General features: G+C 45.9%; 1 protein-coding gene across 9 annotated transcripts in view; it reads right to left on the bottom strand.

Moving 5' to 3' along the window:
- Window positions 1–447: 447 nt before the first annotated feature.
- Window positions 448–12,443, bottom strand: part of TRAF3IP1 (TRAF3 interacting protein 1) — a 63,278-nt gene continuing 51,282 nt past the window's right edge. For all 9 annotated transcript variants that reach the window (XM_051998746.1, XM_051998751.1, XM_051998750.1 and 6 more), the window contains 2 exons: window positions 4,932–5,155; window positions 448–2,933 (listed from right to left, as the gene is read on the bottom strand). In XM_051998746.1, the coding sequence (XP_051854706.1) occupies window positions 2,768–2,933; window positions 4,932–5,155 (390 nt within the window). In that variant the 3' untranslated portion in view covers window positions 448–2,767. The remainder of the gene's footprint in view (window positions 2,934–4,931; window positions 5,156–12,443) is intronic.

Consider the following 12,443-nt stretch of genomic DNA (forward strand, 5'->3'; position numbering starts at 1 on the left):
GGGGGCTTGGAGGGGGTTCATCCATCTTTTTTTCTGATATAGAAGAGTTGCATGTGTTTAACATATATTGGATTACTTGCTGTCTAGGGGAGGGAGTGGAGGAAAGGGAGGGAGAAAAAGTTTGGAACACAGGGTTTTGCAAGGGTGACTGCTGAAAACTTTCTGCATGTATTCTGAAAATTTATTTTTGGGTGTAGTTTATTCAGACAAACATTTTGCAGACTTTAAAGCCCTGAATGTGAGCTGCCAGTACAACCATGACCACGACCGCCACTCCTACTCCAAGAAATTTTCTCGTCAAGAACCCATCACTTCCCGCCAGTTCCTTTCTCCCTCCCCCACGCCCTAAGTGAGGGACATTCTGCCGAGCAACACTCCCTCCACTAATGCAGTCGGACACTTTGTCTGACACAGCAAACCCCACAAACGTGAACCGGACACGGGGGATCTTGTGGACAATTTATTTGGCAAAGTTTAACCTGCGGGTACTTTCAGGTTCATTTTTCCCCAAAAGTCGGAACAGACCCTTGTAATGTGGAAAGCAGCACGCCAAACCCTGACGGCCTCGCTGGGGGTCACCGAGTCCACTCTCTTGAGCCAGCGTCAGCGGGTCAGTATTTCCCTGAAAAAGCGGCTCGCTGAGAACTCGCGAGTGGCTGGGAAGGCCATCTCGGCCACGTTCTTTCCCAGACTCACCCGCTGGAACATCAAGTCGCTTTTCATGCAAATCCCCATGTGGTGTAATTTTAGAATTCACTGAAAAAGTATAAATCAAAGTTTCCAAATGGGGAAAGCATTTAGGTGATCTCATTTGTGTATCTTTTCAAATACTAAGCAAGACGAGGACTTAATCAGTATTCAAGAGAGAGGCAGAAATAACCATCTGAACTGATACCCAAGAAGATCATTAATGGTCTTAGAACGTCTGAGAAATACTTCTCTGTCTTAGCGGAAACTTCATTAAATGCAGACAATGGAAATGTCATCGGATCACTGTGAAAAAAGGAATTTCCCTGAACTTTTCATACAACAACAAAATAAAATACACAAATGTCCAAAACAGATCATTTTCGAATGCTATAAATAATGTTTCCAGGTGTGAACTGAACTGTACAACTCATACACTTCATAGAAAAAATAGGTGATTGTTTTTAATGAATTTTATATAAAAGAAAAATAAATTTTATGATACAATTTTAAGACCCTACTTTGTACAAATTTTTATGCACATACAGTATATTTGCCATTCTTTCTACACAAAAATTCTGGTCCTATTTACAAGATTCATAAAAGGCATAAAAGGCATCTTATCCCAAAGCATGACAGGGGTCATCTTAGCGCTGCTTCGTCATGCCGTCCAGTGTAGAAGAGACCATAAGCAGATGGGAAAATCTGGGTAGCATGTAGGAGGGAAGGAGCCAGGGAAGGTTCTCCAGAAATTAAATGTATCATACGGAAAGGGGCCCAGAGGCTTCTGCTTTTAAAAAGAAGAGATTCTCAGGATCTTCCCTGACCTCTTCCATCCAGATTGCCATGTGACAGCTTGAGTACACGGCTCATCTGCCAACGCCAGCTGGGCAAACTCAACTGTGCCATCGGGAGTCATTCCTAAGGAAGTTAACTTTGGATTAGATGATGGGAATGGGTGACCAGGGCTGTCCTCAGTGCACATACATAATAACCTCAGCGATCCGAAATTTCGAAATGTAACTAGCAGGAGACAGAATCGAAAACTAGTAAGTACGTCTCCCGATACAGCAAAATCCTTTATCCGGTAACTTAAAGACTTTTGTATGTTTCTCCAATGTCATAGGTCAATGCGAAACTTAATATAAATAATATAAAAAGATAGATTTTTAAAAAAAAAGTTAGCTTTCTGGAAATGGTAATAAACATGCCCACTTTGGTCTTCTCTTTGCAGTCATTACAAACCTTCCTTTTGCACCGGGGGAACGATCCTCCTCCAGACAAAAGCGAAGGCGCCGGGACCCCACCGAGGCCAGGCCGAGCTCCTTCCTGAACTCGGGGGATGGTGACGGCCGCCTGCGGCGAGCTGCCTGCTTGCGTCTGACCCGCGGCAACACGCACGCGTGCCAGACGAGAGGGGGGACTCGGATAATTTGTGACATCCAGAAAAACGTGAAATTTGAAAGAAATCATCAACTTTTAAAACATGCAAGAAACCAACAGGAAAACAGTGCAGAGGAACCCCAGCAGTCTGAGTGAGGCAAGAAGCATGAAGACAGACAAGTATTTAAAAGAACATGTGCACTTGTATTAACCCTTTCCAAACGCAGACACGAGTTGGATCCATTCTCAGCCTTTTCAAGGCCTTTCTGTTCTACTTATAAAGGGACTAGCATATGAGCATTCAATTACTCCGGCAACAAGTCTCTCTGTGCTTGACCTAGAAGGATCCCTCCGACCCGGAGGGCACAAACGACTGGTAAATTTGGGACCTGGTCTCGGAGGATGGAAAGAAAGGAGGGACTCGGTCATCTGCAGCCATAATGTGGACTCTGCGTAACTCCCCAGAAGAACCGGCCAAGCAAGTGTGCAAGCAGAGGGAGCCCGCGGGGTGTGCTGGAGGGGAGCCGGCCGTGGCCAGCAAATCCTCACCCCACTACCGTCCGGGTGGTCACCCTCGCCACACACTGACACTTGGAAAGCTCGGTCCCGCCGCGGCTGATGGACACAGCTTTCGATCGTACACACATCTTTCCCTTTTATTGTAAAATGGACGGAGTACCAGGTCGTCGTCGGGCCTTCACCGTCGGGAGCTGATATTGATGCTGTAGACCATTTTCTGGATCTTCTCCTCGTTCTTCAGGATGTTGGCCTTCACCGCACAGATCTTGTCCTGCTGGTCCTTAATCAGCTGTTCCAGTTCGACCAGCTCTGCCTTGAGCGGCTCCACCGCGCAGTCCGTGATGCTGTCGGAAAGGGCGAGGGGCAGAACATCAGTGTGGACTTAGCTCCTTGACCCCCCCAAGAGGATTTATCGCCTACCATGTTAATGGGAATCTAAACAGATATGCCCGACATGAGAGCTTTCTAGTCTCTCTACTATGCAAAGTGTGGTCCTTGTTCAAGCAGGATTCAAAGGCGGACCAAAGAAAGCTTTCTGAAAATATTCCTTAAATTTACATGCTCAAATACACTTGTAAAATGTATATCCCAAATGGACAGAAAATGGAGACGTATTACATAGAAAATGGAGACGTATTATGTGGAAAATGAACTGGGTGAAGAGGAAGGGAAGAACTAACTGTGGGTGAGCAGCTACTGCCAATGAGCTACTGCCCACGTCACAGGCCACACTGAGCACTCCTGAATCTTGGGTACTTTTGTGCGAAGGAGGCAACGGAGGGAGAGACTACACTGCGACAAAGTCTTTTTAATGAATTTTTTTCTACAACATTTCCAAATAAAGTGCTTTTTGATTTACCAGATTAAAAACCAAAATGAGATTCTTGAAATTAATGGGATCAATTAAACAATTAACCTTCCCACCTAAAGCGGCTTCTTTTAGGCATAAATCTGCCATGACAGTGAGACTTTAGAAGTGGAGCTTTTTATTCTCTCTCCTCTTCACCCCTAAGACTCCATAGATTTCTTAATTCTTTAAAACTCAGTTGCGTTCTCCCTGCTGGTCCTGATCCCCCTGGTCCCAGGTGAGTGCTCCCCCTGCCCCTGACTATGTCACTGCCCTGTGCAGGTTTTCTCTCTCCCTTGGCACAGCTTGTATTCCCGCTTCTACACTGAACCAGCTGGAACAAGTGGGAAGGAGGGCCCAGGGCTTGGAGAGACCTCTCGACTTCCCATTCCTGGGCCTTCCTGCCCTTCCTCCCAGATCCCTGTTTTTCCCTGGGTTCTGCCTCCCTGGAGTCTCAATTCTCCATCTACGTGTCCTGCCTTCTTGGCGGGTCTAGCATTGACCCCCGAGCCTCGGCCCTGAGCTTCCGCCCTCCCTCTAGGAAGCTCATCAGCTCCCTGGGGGCTGTGGTCTCATTTGTGCAGATGTTCCCCAGAGGTATCTGCCCGCCACACCTCTCCTGAACCCCAGGCCCGATCCCTAGAGAGGAGAGGCCGCTATCTCCCTACAGCCATGAAGCCTGGAGTCTAAAAGAAGGGAATTGAGGGAGGGAAAGTGGCTCGGCAGGCCGGATGAGAGAGAAGAGGAATTGGTCCACTCTTAGCACAAGGACCGCCTGGGAAAGTCCTGGGCTGAACCCCAGCTCTGACCTTACTCTCCAGATGATCTGGGGTGAGCTTCTCACCAGTCAAAAATGAAAGGGCTGGCCTGGATGACCTTGGAGGTCACAGCACCAGGGCAAGTCTGGTGTCTCGGAACATTGGGGTCATTTCAGAGCATGGACAGAAATCCCAGCCCGCTACAGAGGAGACTCCAGGGGTTAAGGGCACGTACCATTCACTGTGGGAAAACACGATTCCCAAAACATCATCCGAGAGTCAGTCTTGCCTCAGGCTCCTAAATAGGTCTCACTGTTCTATTACCAAAGGCTCTCCATTTTGGTTTAGGTTTTTTTTCCCCCCACAGCTGGAGGTTTTAAATGGCTTCACAACTTTGGGAATTTTGATGTATTATTTTAAAATCACCTCATCCTCCATTTGAAACGCTATTCATTATGTCAGAATGAAGCGAAGGCTGTGTTTTTAAATTCCCAGGCTGCAATGCTCCTGTAAAGGGCCCTGTTCCTCAAAGTCCCAGACACACGCTGCTCTTTTAAGGAGCCTCGGGGAGAGGGGAGCTGGGCTGGGCCCTGCCCACCCTGCTGGGGTTCTGCCTGCATTGCTCTGCCCACCCTTCCCCCAATCTTATCGGGGCCCTGCCCACCCCTGCTGAGGCCCTGCCCGGCCCTGCTCTGCCCGCCCTCCCCTGGTCTTGCTGGGGCCCTGTCCACCCCCACCTCTGCTCCTTCTGCAGGGCCTCCGCATGCTGCTTGTTTTCCGAGTGCCAGAGCTGCAGCTCGTTCTGCATGGCATCCATGTCCTCCTGGATGTAGTCCATGATCTTGCCCAGGGGCAGGGCGCTGCGACACAGCGTCTGAATGGACGTCCGAAGCTTCTCGATCTCCTTGGACACGATGTCCTTTTCCTTCTTCCAGGCTGCTTCCAGCAGAAGCGGTCTGTCCTGGGAAGGTTTGAAGATAAAAAGGGGACAATCTCAAACCGAGGACGAGCAAATGAAAAGGAAAACAAAATCTCAATGCCAAAGGAAACAAGTGAACAAGAAGCAGAGTTTTTAGGGACACAGAGGGAGCTGGAAGCTGCTAAGGCAGCATAAGCAGCTGTGACAGGGGCATCCGTGCATGTGCCTGAGGTGCCCTGATTGACCCCCAAAAGGCCACGACCCCAGGCCCGAGTATCATTAAACCTTGTCCCCTGCCCCTGACCCCCAAGTGTGCCCAAGAGGCAGAGCTGGGAGCAGGATCTGAGAATCAGAGCCAGAAGGGCCCAGGGACCACTGTGTCCGATCCCCTCATTTCACAGATGAGAGTCCCATGGCTCAAGTCTTCCCTACTTCTGAAATGAACACACACACACACACACACCCACACACACCCACATACACCCACACCTCTACCTGAAGAAAACAACAACTTAAAAATCAGAATAGGCAAAATGGTAAAAGAGACACAAAAATCAACAGAAAAAACAGTAACTGAGATCAGAGTTCCATGTCTCACTCCATTAGTATGGAAGTCACAAGCTGGCTACCCTGGTTGAAGCTGACATAAAAGCACCTAAGAGCAAAAATTCAGCCATCCTGGAGAATAATTTGGAATTATGTCCAAAGGTCTATAAAGCCATATCCATCTTCTGACCCGGCAATCCCAGTACTAGGTCTGTATCCCAAAGAGATAAAAAAAAAGACCTATGTGTACAAAAATATTATAGCAATTCTTCTTGTGGTGGCAAAGAATTGGAAATTGAGGGGATGTTCATCAACTGGGGAATGGCTGAATAAGTTATGGTACGTGATTATGATGAAATGCTATTGTGCTATAAGAAATAACGAGCAGGCTGTTCTCAGGAAAGACTTATATGAACTGATGCAAAGTGAAATGAGCAGAATCAGGAGAACAGCACACACAGCAGTAGCAATACTGTACCATGTTCAACTCTGAATGACTTAGCTGTTTTCAATAATACAATGATCCAAGGCAATTCAAAGGGTTTATGATAAAAAATGCTATCCACCTGTAGAGAAAGAACTAATGAATCTGGATGAAGATTAGAGCATAATTTTAAAACCTTATTTTTGGGGGGTTTTTAGTCTTTTTAATTTATAAACTGTTTCCCTTCTTGAGGAAGAAGAAAATCAAGGAGAGAGGGAAATAATCAAGGATTAAATTTTTTTAAATGAATATTTAAAATTACTTTTACATGTAACTGGGGAAAAAAAAACCAGTTCATGGTCTCAGAGCCTCTCCATACAAAAATATCTTTTTGACAAAGCCAAGTCCTTTCAGCTAGGTGAACATGTCCAAGCTTCTACTCTGCTTACATCCTCACAAGGAGAGCAAAGATGGGAGACACAAAAGCAGCCTAGAACAAGACCCTTACCCTGTGAGGTTACAATCTTTCTAGGAAGAGAAGATTTGACAGACTCGACAACACAGCAGAGAATGACACAATTCAGATCTAGATGGGACTATGGAAACCCCCAATGGAGCTCCTTCTATTATCATAGATCAGAAGCTTTTCTGCACCTCAGAGTTTTAAATAAAGTTGCTCAGGATAATGAACGTAAAGTGATTCAGAATCTCAGACCACTATAATTCAGAAGTTCAAAGATCAGTTTTTATACTAGATTGATGACTTAAAATTGTAATTAGACTCATCCACTAACTTAGCTGTTTGACCTTGGGAAGGCAAAACAGAGAATTACAATTACAAATTGTAAAAAATACAATGACAAAATTGGTAGTGGAAAATGGGGAGAGATGGGTAATTTTCAACATCTCTCTAAACTCTAGAACATCATGAGTGAAGTAAAAACTGGTAAAGAAAACACATTAATTTTTTAAAAATTTCTATATTATATTGTGTAATATTAACAGATTTTCAGGGAAATAAAGGAATAATGATATAAACTGATGCAGAGTGAAATAATAAGCAGAATCAGGAAAACTCTATACTCAATGGCCATATCACTGTGCATGGAAAGGATTTAAAATCTTAAGCACCAAACTGAATGCTGTCCTGCTAAAAACTTGATCCTAGAAAAGAAATTAGTGGCTGCAACATGGCCTAGACAGCACCATTAGCCTCAGCTAGAGTGTTGGTTAGTTTAGTTATGTTGTGTTATTGTTTTATTGATTGATTGCAAGGGATGACTCTGGGGAGGAGATAGAAAAGGAATATGAGGATGAATAAATGATATCAATAATTTGAAAAACAATTGCTAAAAATAATAAAAAAAGAAAAACAATAGTTTCTCATAAGGCGTTACCTGAAAGATTGACGTGATCTGCATAGGAGATTTTAAGATCGAAATAATATTCTCAATCTGTTATTGACTCATTTCATTTTGTTGAAAGAGTAGTTGGATTAGAAATCAACCTGGGAATAGGTTGGTTGTGAAGGAAATGAGCTAAGACGACATGGATAATTCAACTTTTCAGTTATACACAGTTGACTACGTGTGTTTCAGAAAACATAATCTTTACTTGTTTAAGAGTAAAAAAAGAAATTAATTCCAATGAAGAAAAGACAGATTCAAACATCTTAGGACTAAAGTGAGAGCAAGTGATTTGTACAACTTTTCTTCAAGATCAAGAAAGAACTTCAGAGACCATATTTGGGTGAAATGACCCTTTTAATATCAGGAGGCCCCAAATTTGAAACTCTTAGAGAAAAATATAGTTTCACTGGTCTAACTATGGCTTCTTATGTGTTTATCATTCACAACAAAGAAATTGTTTGCTTAATTTTAAAGTCAATAATCTGATTCAAGAAAAAGTGACTGCTTGTCCAGAAAGTTGGAGGCCTTTCTAAAGATAGGCCTGTTCTGACAAATGTACTCAAATGTATAGACATCTCGTTATTGGAAGTATATTTCAGATAAATACCTTTATCTTCCCTAATGGGGGGGAAATGACAATGATCAAACCTAAACTTATATTGCCTAGATGCCCCATAATGTGTTTTGCTGAACTTGAAACAGACCATTGACTTTATCAAAAGAAAAATGACATTTTCTTTGCTCATTAACATCTTTCTTTTCTTTCCTTTTTCTTCTTCACTCTTCATACCCTCACACCCCCCAACACACACACACACACACTCATACACAGTGCAGTCTGGACTTCCAAGCTCTTTCCTTTGGAAGGACTGTGTTTTCTGAGCTTCCTGAAATTCTCCCATATAATTATATATACAAGGAAGCCAGTAACACCTTGATTTAACGCCCTCCCCAGGAGATCAATCAATTACTACGAGCAGTTTCTCCAAGCTATATAAATATTGAGGTGGCAGAGCCTGTGGGCGTCTCCCAGGGCCACAAAGTCGCTCCCCCTTGTCCCCTCTTGTCCCCCTACCTGATCGTCTTTCTTTTGGATGCCAGCTGTGGGCTGTTTATTCAGCTGTGTTTTCTGGCAGTGGGGCCCGCAGCCAAAAGCATTTTAGCAGCCTCTGGCTTACTGATGAATGCAGATATATATTTTAGAAAAATACTTCTAAGATTTTTCAGCTGAAGATTTACTTGCTTTTGATACCTAACACTACTTGCTTTTGCCACACACACAGTCCCTAAAACACGTCAGCATTTACACTTGCGATGATTTTACAACTTACAAATGATTTAACAAGGAATCAGGAGCTAAAGAAATAAACAATATTGGAGGCATTTTTTTTTTGTTTATTTCATCAAATTTCAGCATCAGCTTCTAGAGATAAAAGGTTAAAAGCAGCAACTTCACCGACTCTTGTTATTCAGCCAATAGCTCTTTTTTAGAAGCAGGTGTTCTATTATGGGATGATTACTAATTTAAGGTTCTCAAGACTGATTTGTAAAATTAGTCAAGATTCACAAAGATAAATGTATTGTGCGTTTAAAAAATTCAATATCTGAAAAAATTAAGTGATCATTTGTGGTACAAAGAGTTCACCTTAAGGTTCTCTGAAGCAGCAGGCCTATGTGGGACAGTTCCAATAGGATCTGATTTCTGTCACTCTTGTGAATAGCGGTGCGTCCTCCATGTAAATTCTAGCACACCTCTGCTCCAATGACAAAGCAAACCCAAAGTCTGCTGTGCAACACTGACCCAAACCAAAGACAAGCCCTTTTATAAAGAGGTCTTGTATTACATCGATTCAGCAAAATCATGGATCCCGTCATTTTATTCCCCTGCAAACGCAATGAGGGAGTCACAGTGAGTTAGTCTTGTGAAAGACTCAAAAGGCCTTCTTATTCTGCCCTGTATATGTGGTTGCTCATTATGAGTGTAGAGTAGACCCATGGCACATGGTGGCAGCCAGGTGGTGCCACAGTGCAGAGTGTGGCAGGCTTGGAGTCCGGAAAGCTCACTTTCCTGAGTTCAAATCTGGTCCCAGATATTCACTATCCGTGTGATCGCTGGGCAAGTCACTTTATCCTGTTTGCCTCAGTTTCCTCATCTGTATAATGAGGTGGAAAAGGAAATGGCAAATCATCCCAATATTGAAGAGCTAAACACCATCAATAGTACGTCCATAAATCTTTCACCTATAAATCTTTTTCTTCCATGTCGCTGCGGAATGTTCCCAAGCATCTCTATTAAGCTCCCAGTACATACAGGACTCATGGTAGTTCCCGGGCCAGTGTCATGCTTGGCAAGCAATTTGCTACCACAGAGATACTTGGCTACATAAGCTCTAAGGTCGACTTCAGATTTCACATTTTCTAATTCTAGAGTTAATACAATGACGCTCCTGGGGCTTACTGACAAATAAAACTGGTGTCCAGGGAGCCACTCTCAAAGCCAGAACCACCAGGCCCAAGTCACTTCTGGTACAGAATGGCCACGTGTGGGTCTCGTGATCTCAGAGGGCTATGGGGTGCAGAGAAGGCGCTGATCAGCACTGATAGAAAAGCTTCCTCACCTGACATTCCCTAAGCCAATGAAATCCTAGAGCTGCTTTTATCCTTATGTTTTATGCATCCAGGGAAAGCAAGGTCAACCTTTAGCCAAATACATTTAGGAAGTTTTTTTCAGGATCTTGCAAGGCTGAGACGCCTCATCAAGACAGCAAAGGCAGGAGGAACATTTTTAGGCAAAGTGCCTGTTTGACCTGCAAGATCCGTTGATTCTTCCAAAGATGCTTTTACAAAGCACCTTATACTCCGGACTGATTTGAAGTTTTCTTATTTGTTTAAAAAGAAACACTGGTACTTTGGAATTCCTAGAGAAATATTTTCCCTCAGTTTGCAATAGTCCTAACTTGGAAGGCCGAGGCAAGAGGCCTCAGCCACTCATGTGACTGTTGCATACAACAGAGCTCCCTCCCTGAGCCAGGGCCTCGGTCCCGGGTGCCCCTGCTGGGAAAGTCGCGGGTGAGATGAGACGAGGCCCCGAGTCGCGCTCTAAATGAGAGTCGAGGGAGCGCCATTTGAAGTCACTGCAGCTGACCCGGAGTGGGTTTCTGACTCCAGAAAGGTTTCCACAGGACCCTGCTGCAGAGCAATTCTCTAAGCTTGTAGTAAATGGAACTGAGTGCCAGTTTCCTCCTCTGAAAATAATGTTCAGGGGAAAATCTGGCTTGGTCTTATGCACTGACAGGCTCAGATAGGTTGCAGGATTCAGCACCCATCCACCTGGTCATCCACTCATCCACCCGGCCATCCACCCATTTACCCGGCCATCCACCCATTCACCCGGCCATCCATCCATGCATCCATCCAATCAAGTGGGTAGGAGTGCTGGACTTTGGGAGGAGGATCAAGGTTCAAATTCTGCCTCTTCCTGGCTATATGACCATGAGTGACCATGGACTGAGAGCTGGAAAGTTCCTAAGAGCTTTGTCCCAGAGGAAGCTGAGGCCAGAGGGAGGCGAGCGGTCAGAGTCACACAGAAAGGAAGGAGAAGAGCGAGGGTTCTGAGCCGAGTCTGTGGGCTCCCGGTCCGTGGCCGCCCAGATTCAACTCCTCGGCCGCACCCCCAGCCCAGAGCTCACGGAGCTGCTGAGGGAAGAGAGCACGCCGGCGCCTCTGCGCCAGGATGCCTTCTGACAGCTCTGAGCAACCAGCCAGGAGACAAACAGGGACCCAGCAGAATGGAGTCAATGGGCACGGGCAAGGCCAACCTGATGGTGGTGGAAGCCCTGCTCATGGGTGGTCTTAGTGACTGGTGACCAGGGATGGCGGGGGCCACGGGCTGTGCTCTTCTTCCTCCAGCCCTTCTTTCCTAAGGGCTGCTTCCAATGGGATGAGCTGCGTGGGAGGTTTCTTGGAGGTTTCTTGGAGATTCAAGCCCCTGCTTTGTCTGCACACATACGCCGCCTCATCACCCCCTTTTCAGTTCTGGAACCAGGATCGAGTCATTGCCATGGCTACTCAGTTAAGCCTCTGTTCGTTTCTATACCTGTTCACGCCAAAATGGTTTCCTGCCCACCTCTATTTCTCTTCCAAGTCCCCCAGAGACAGATCTCCCATCTCTCTGAACAATTCTTCATTCAAGTCAGAGTGAACCCCACTTGCGAAGGCCCTCGGGAGACCTTCAGTTTGAATTCTGAAGAGGAATCTTTGTTTCAGGGAGGAGCCGGCAATTTCCTTGAGGTCCTGCAGCTCTTCTGCCGGCCTGGTGACCTCCAGACTCCAGGTCCCTCTCCCTACGCCCATCAGTCCAAGGCCGGACCACCAGCACCAGATCTATGCGGTGGGACAGGAGGCAAAGGCCTAGTCCTCTGGCTCCCAGTGCCTCCCAACTGGTCTCACATCTCAGGAACCCTCAGGATTCCCATTCGGGGCCTGGAGGACAAAATCGGCCTTGGACTGAACCTAGAAAAGCCGAGTCCCTCCAAGTGGGTTCCCAGGATCCCAGAGGACTCTGGTTCTTGTGCTTGTCCTGGGAACTCACAACACTTGGCGAGAAGAGTCCTTACCCGGACTTGGGAATAGCTCAGCACTCTTTCCATTAGGACCCTTATAAAAATTAGAGAAACCACAGGAAGCGTTGGTGCAGAAACTGCGCCCTCAAACCCAAGCCTGACTCGGAGGCCTAAGGCCGGACCTATTCCCGGCAGACGGGGCCCTTTCTGCTAGGACATTGCTAACTCCGCGGTCGCCCCCTGGGCCTGCCCATCTCCACTAACTAACCCGGGAGCCTCACACGTCTCCCAAGCCCATCCCGGGCAGCCTGGCATGGGCCAGCCCCCTGGATGAGCAGGACCACTCGTGCACCCCCCCCTCCTGCAGCACAGTGGTCCACAAACAAGCA

This window comes from Antechinus flavipes, chromosome 4 (assembly GCF_016432865.1).
Source record: "Antechinus flavipes isolate AdamAnt ecotype Samford, QLD, Australia chromosome 4, AdamAnt_v2, whole genome shotgun sequence".
Classification (NCBI taxonomy): Eukaryota; Metazoa; Chordata; class Mammalia; order Dasyuromorphia; family Dasyuridae; genus Antechinus; species Antechinus flavipes.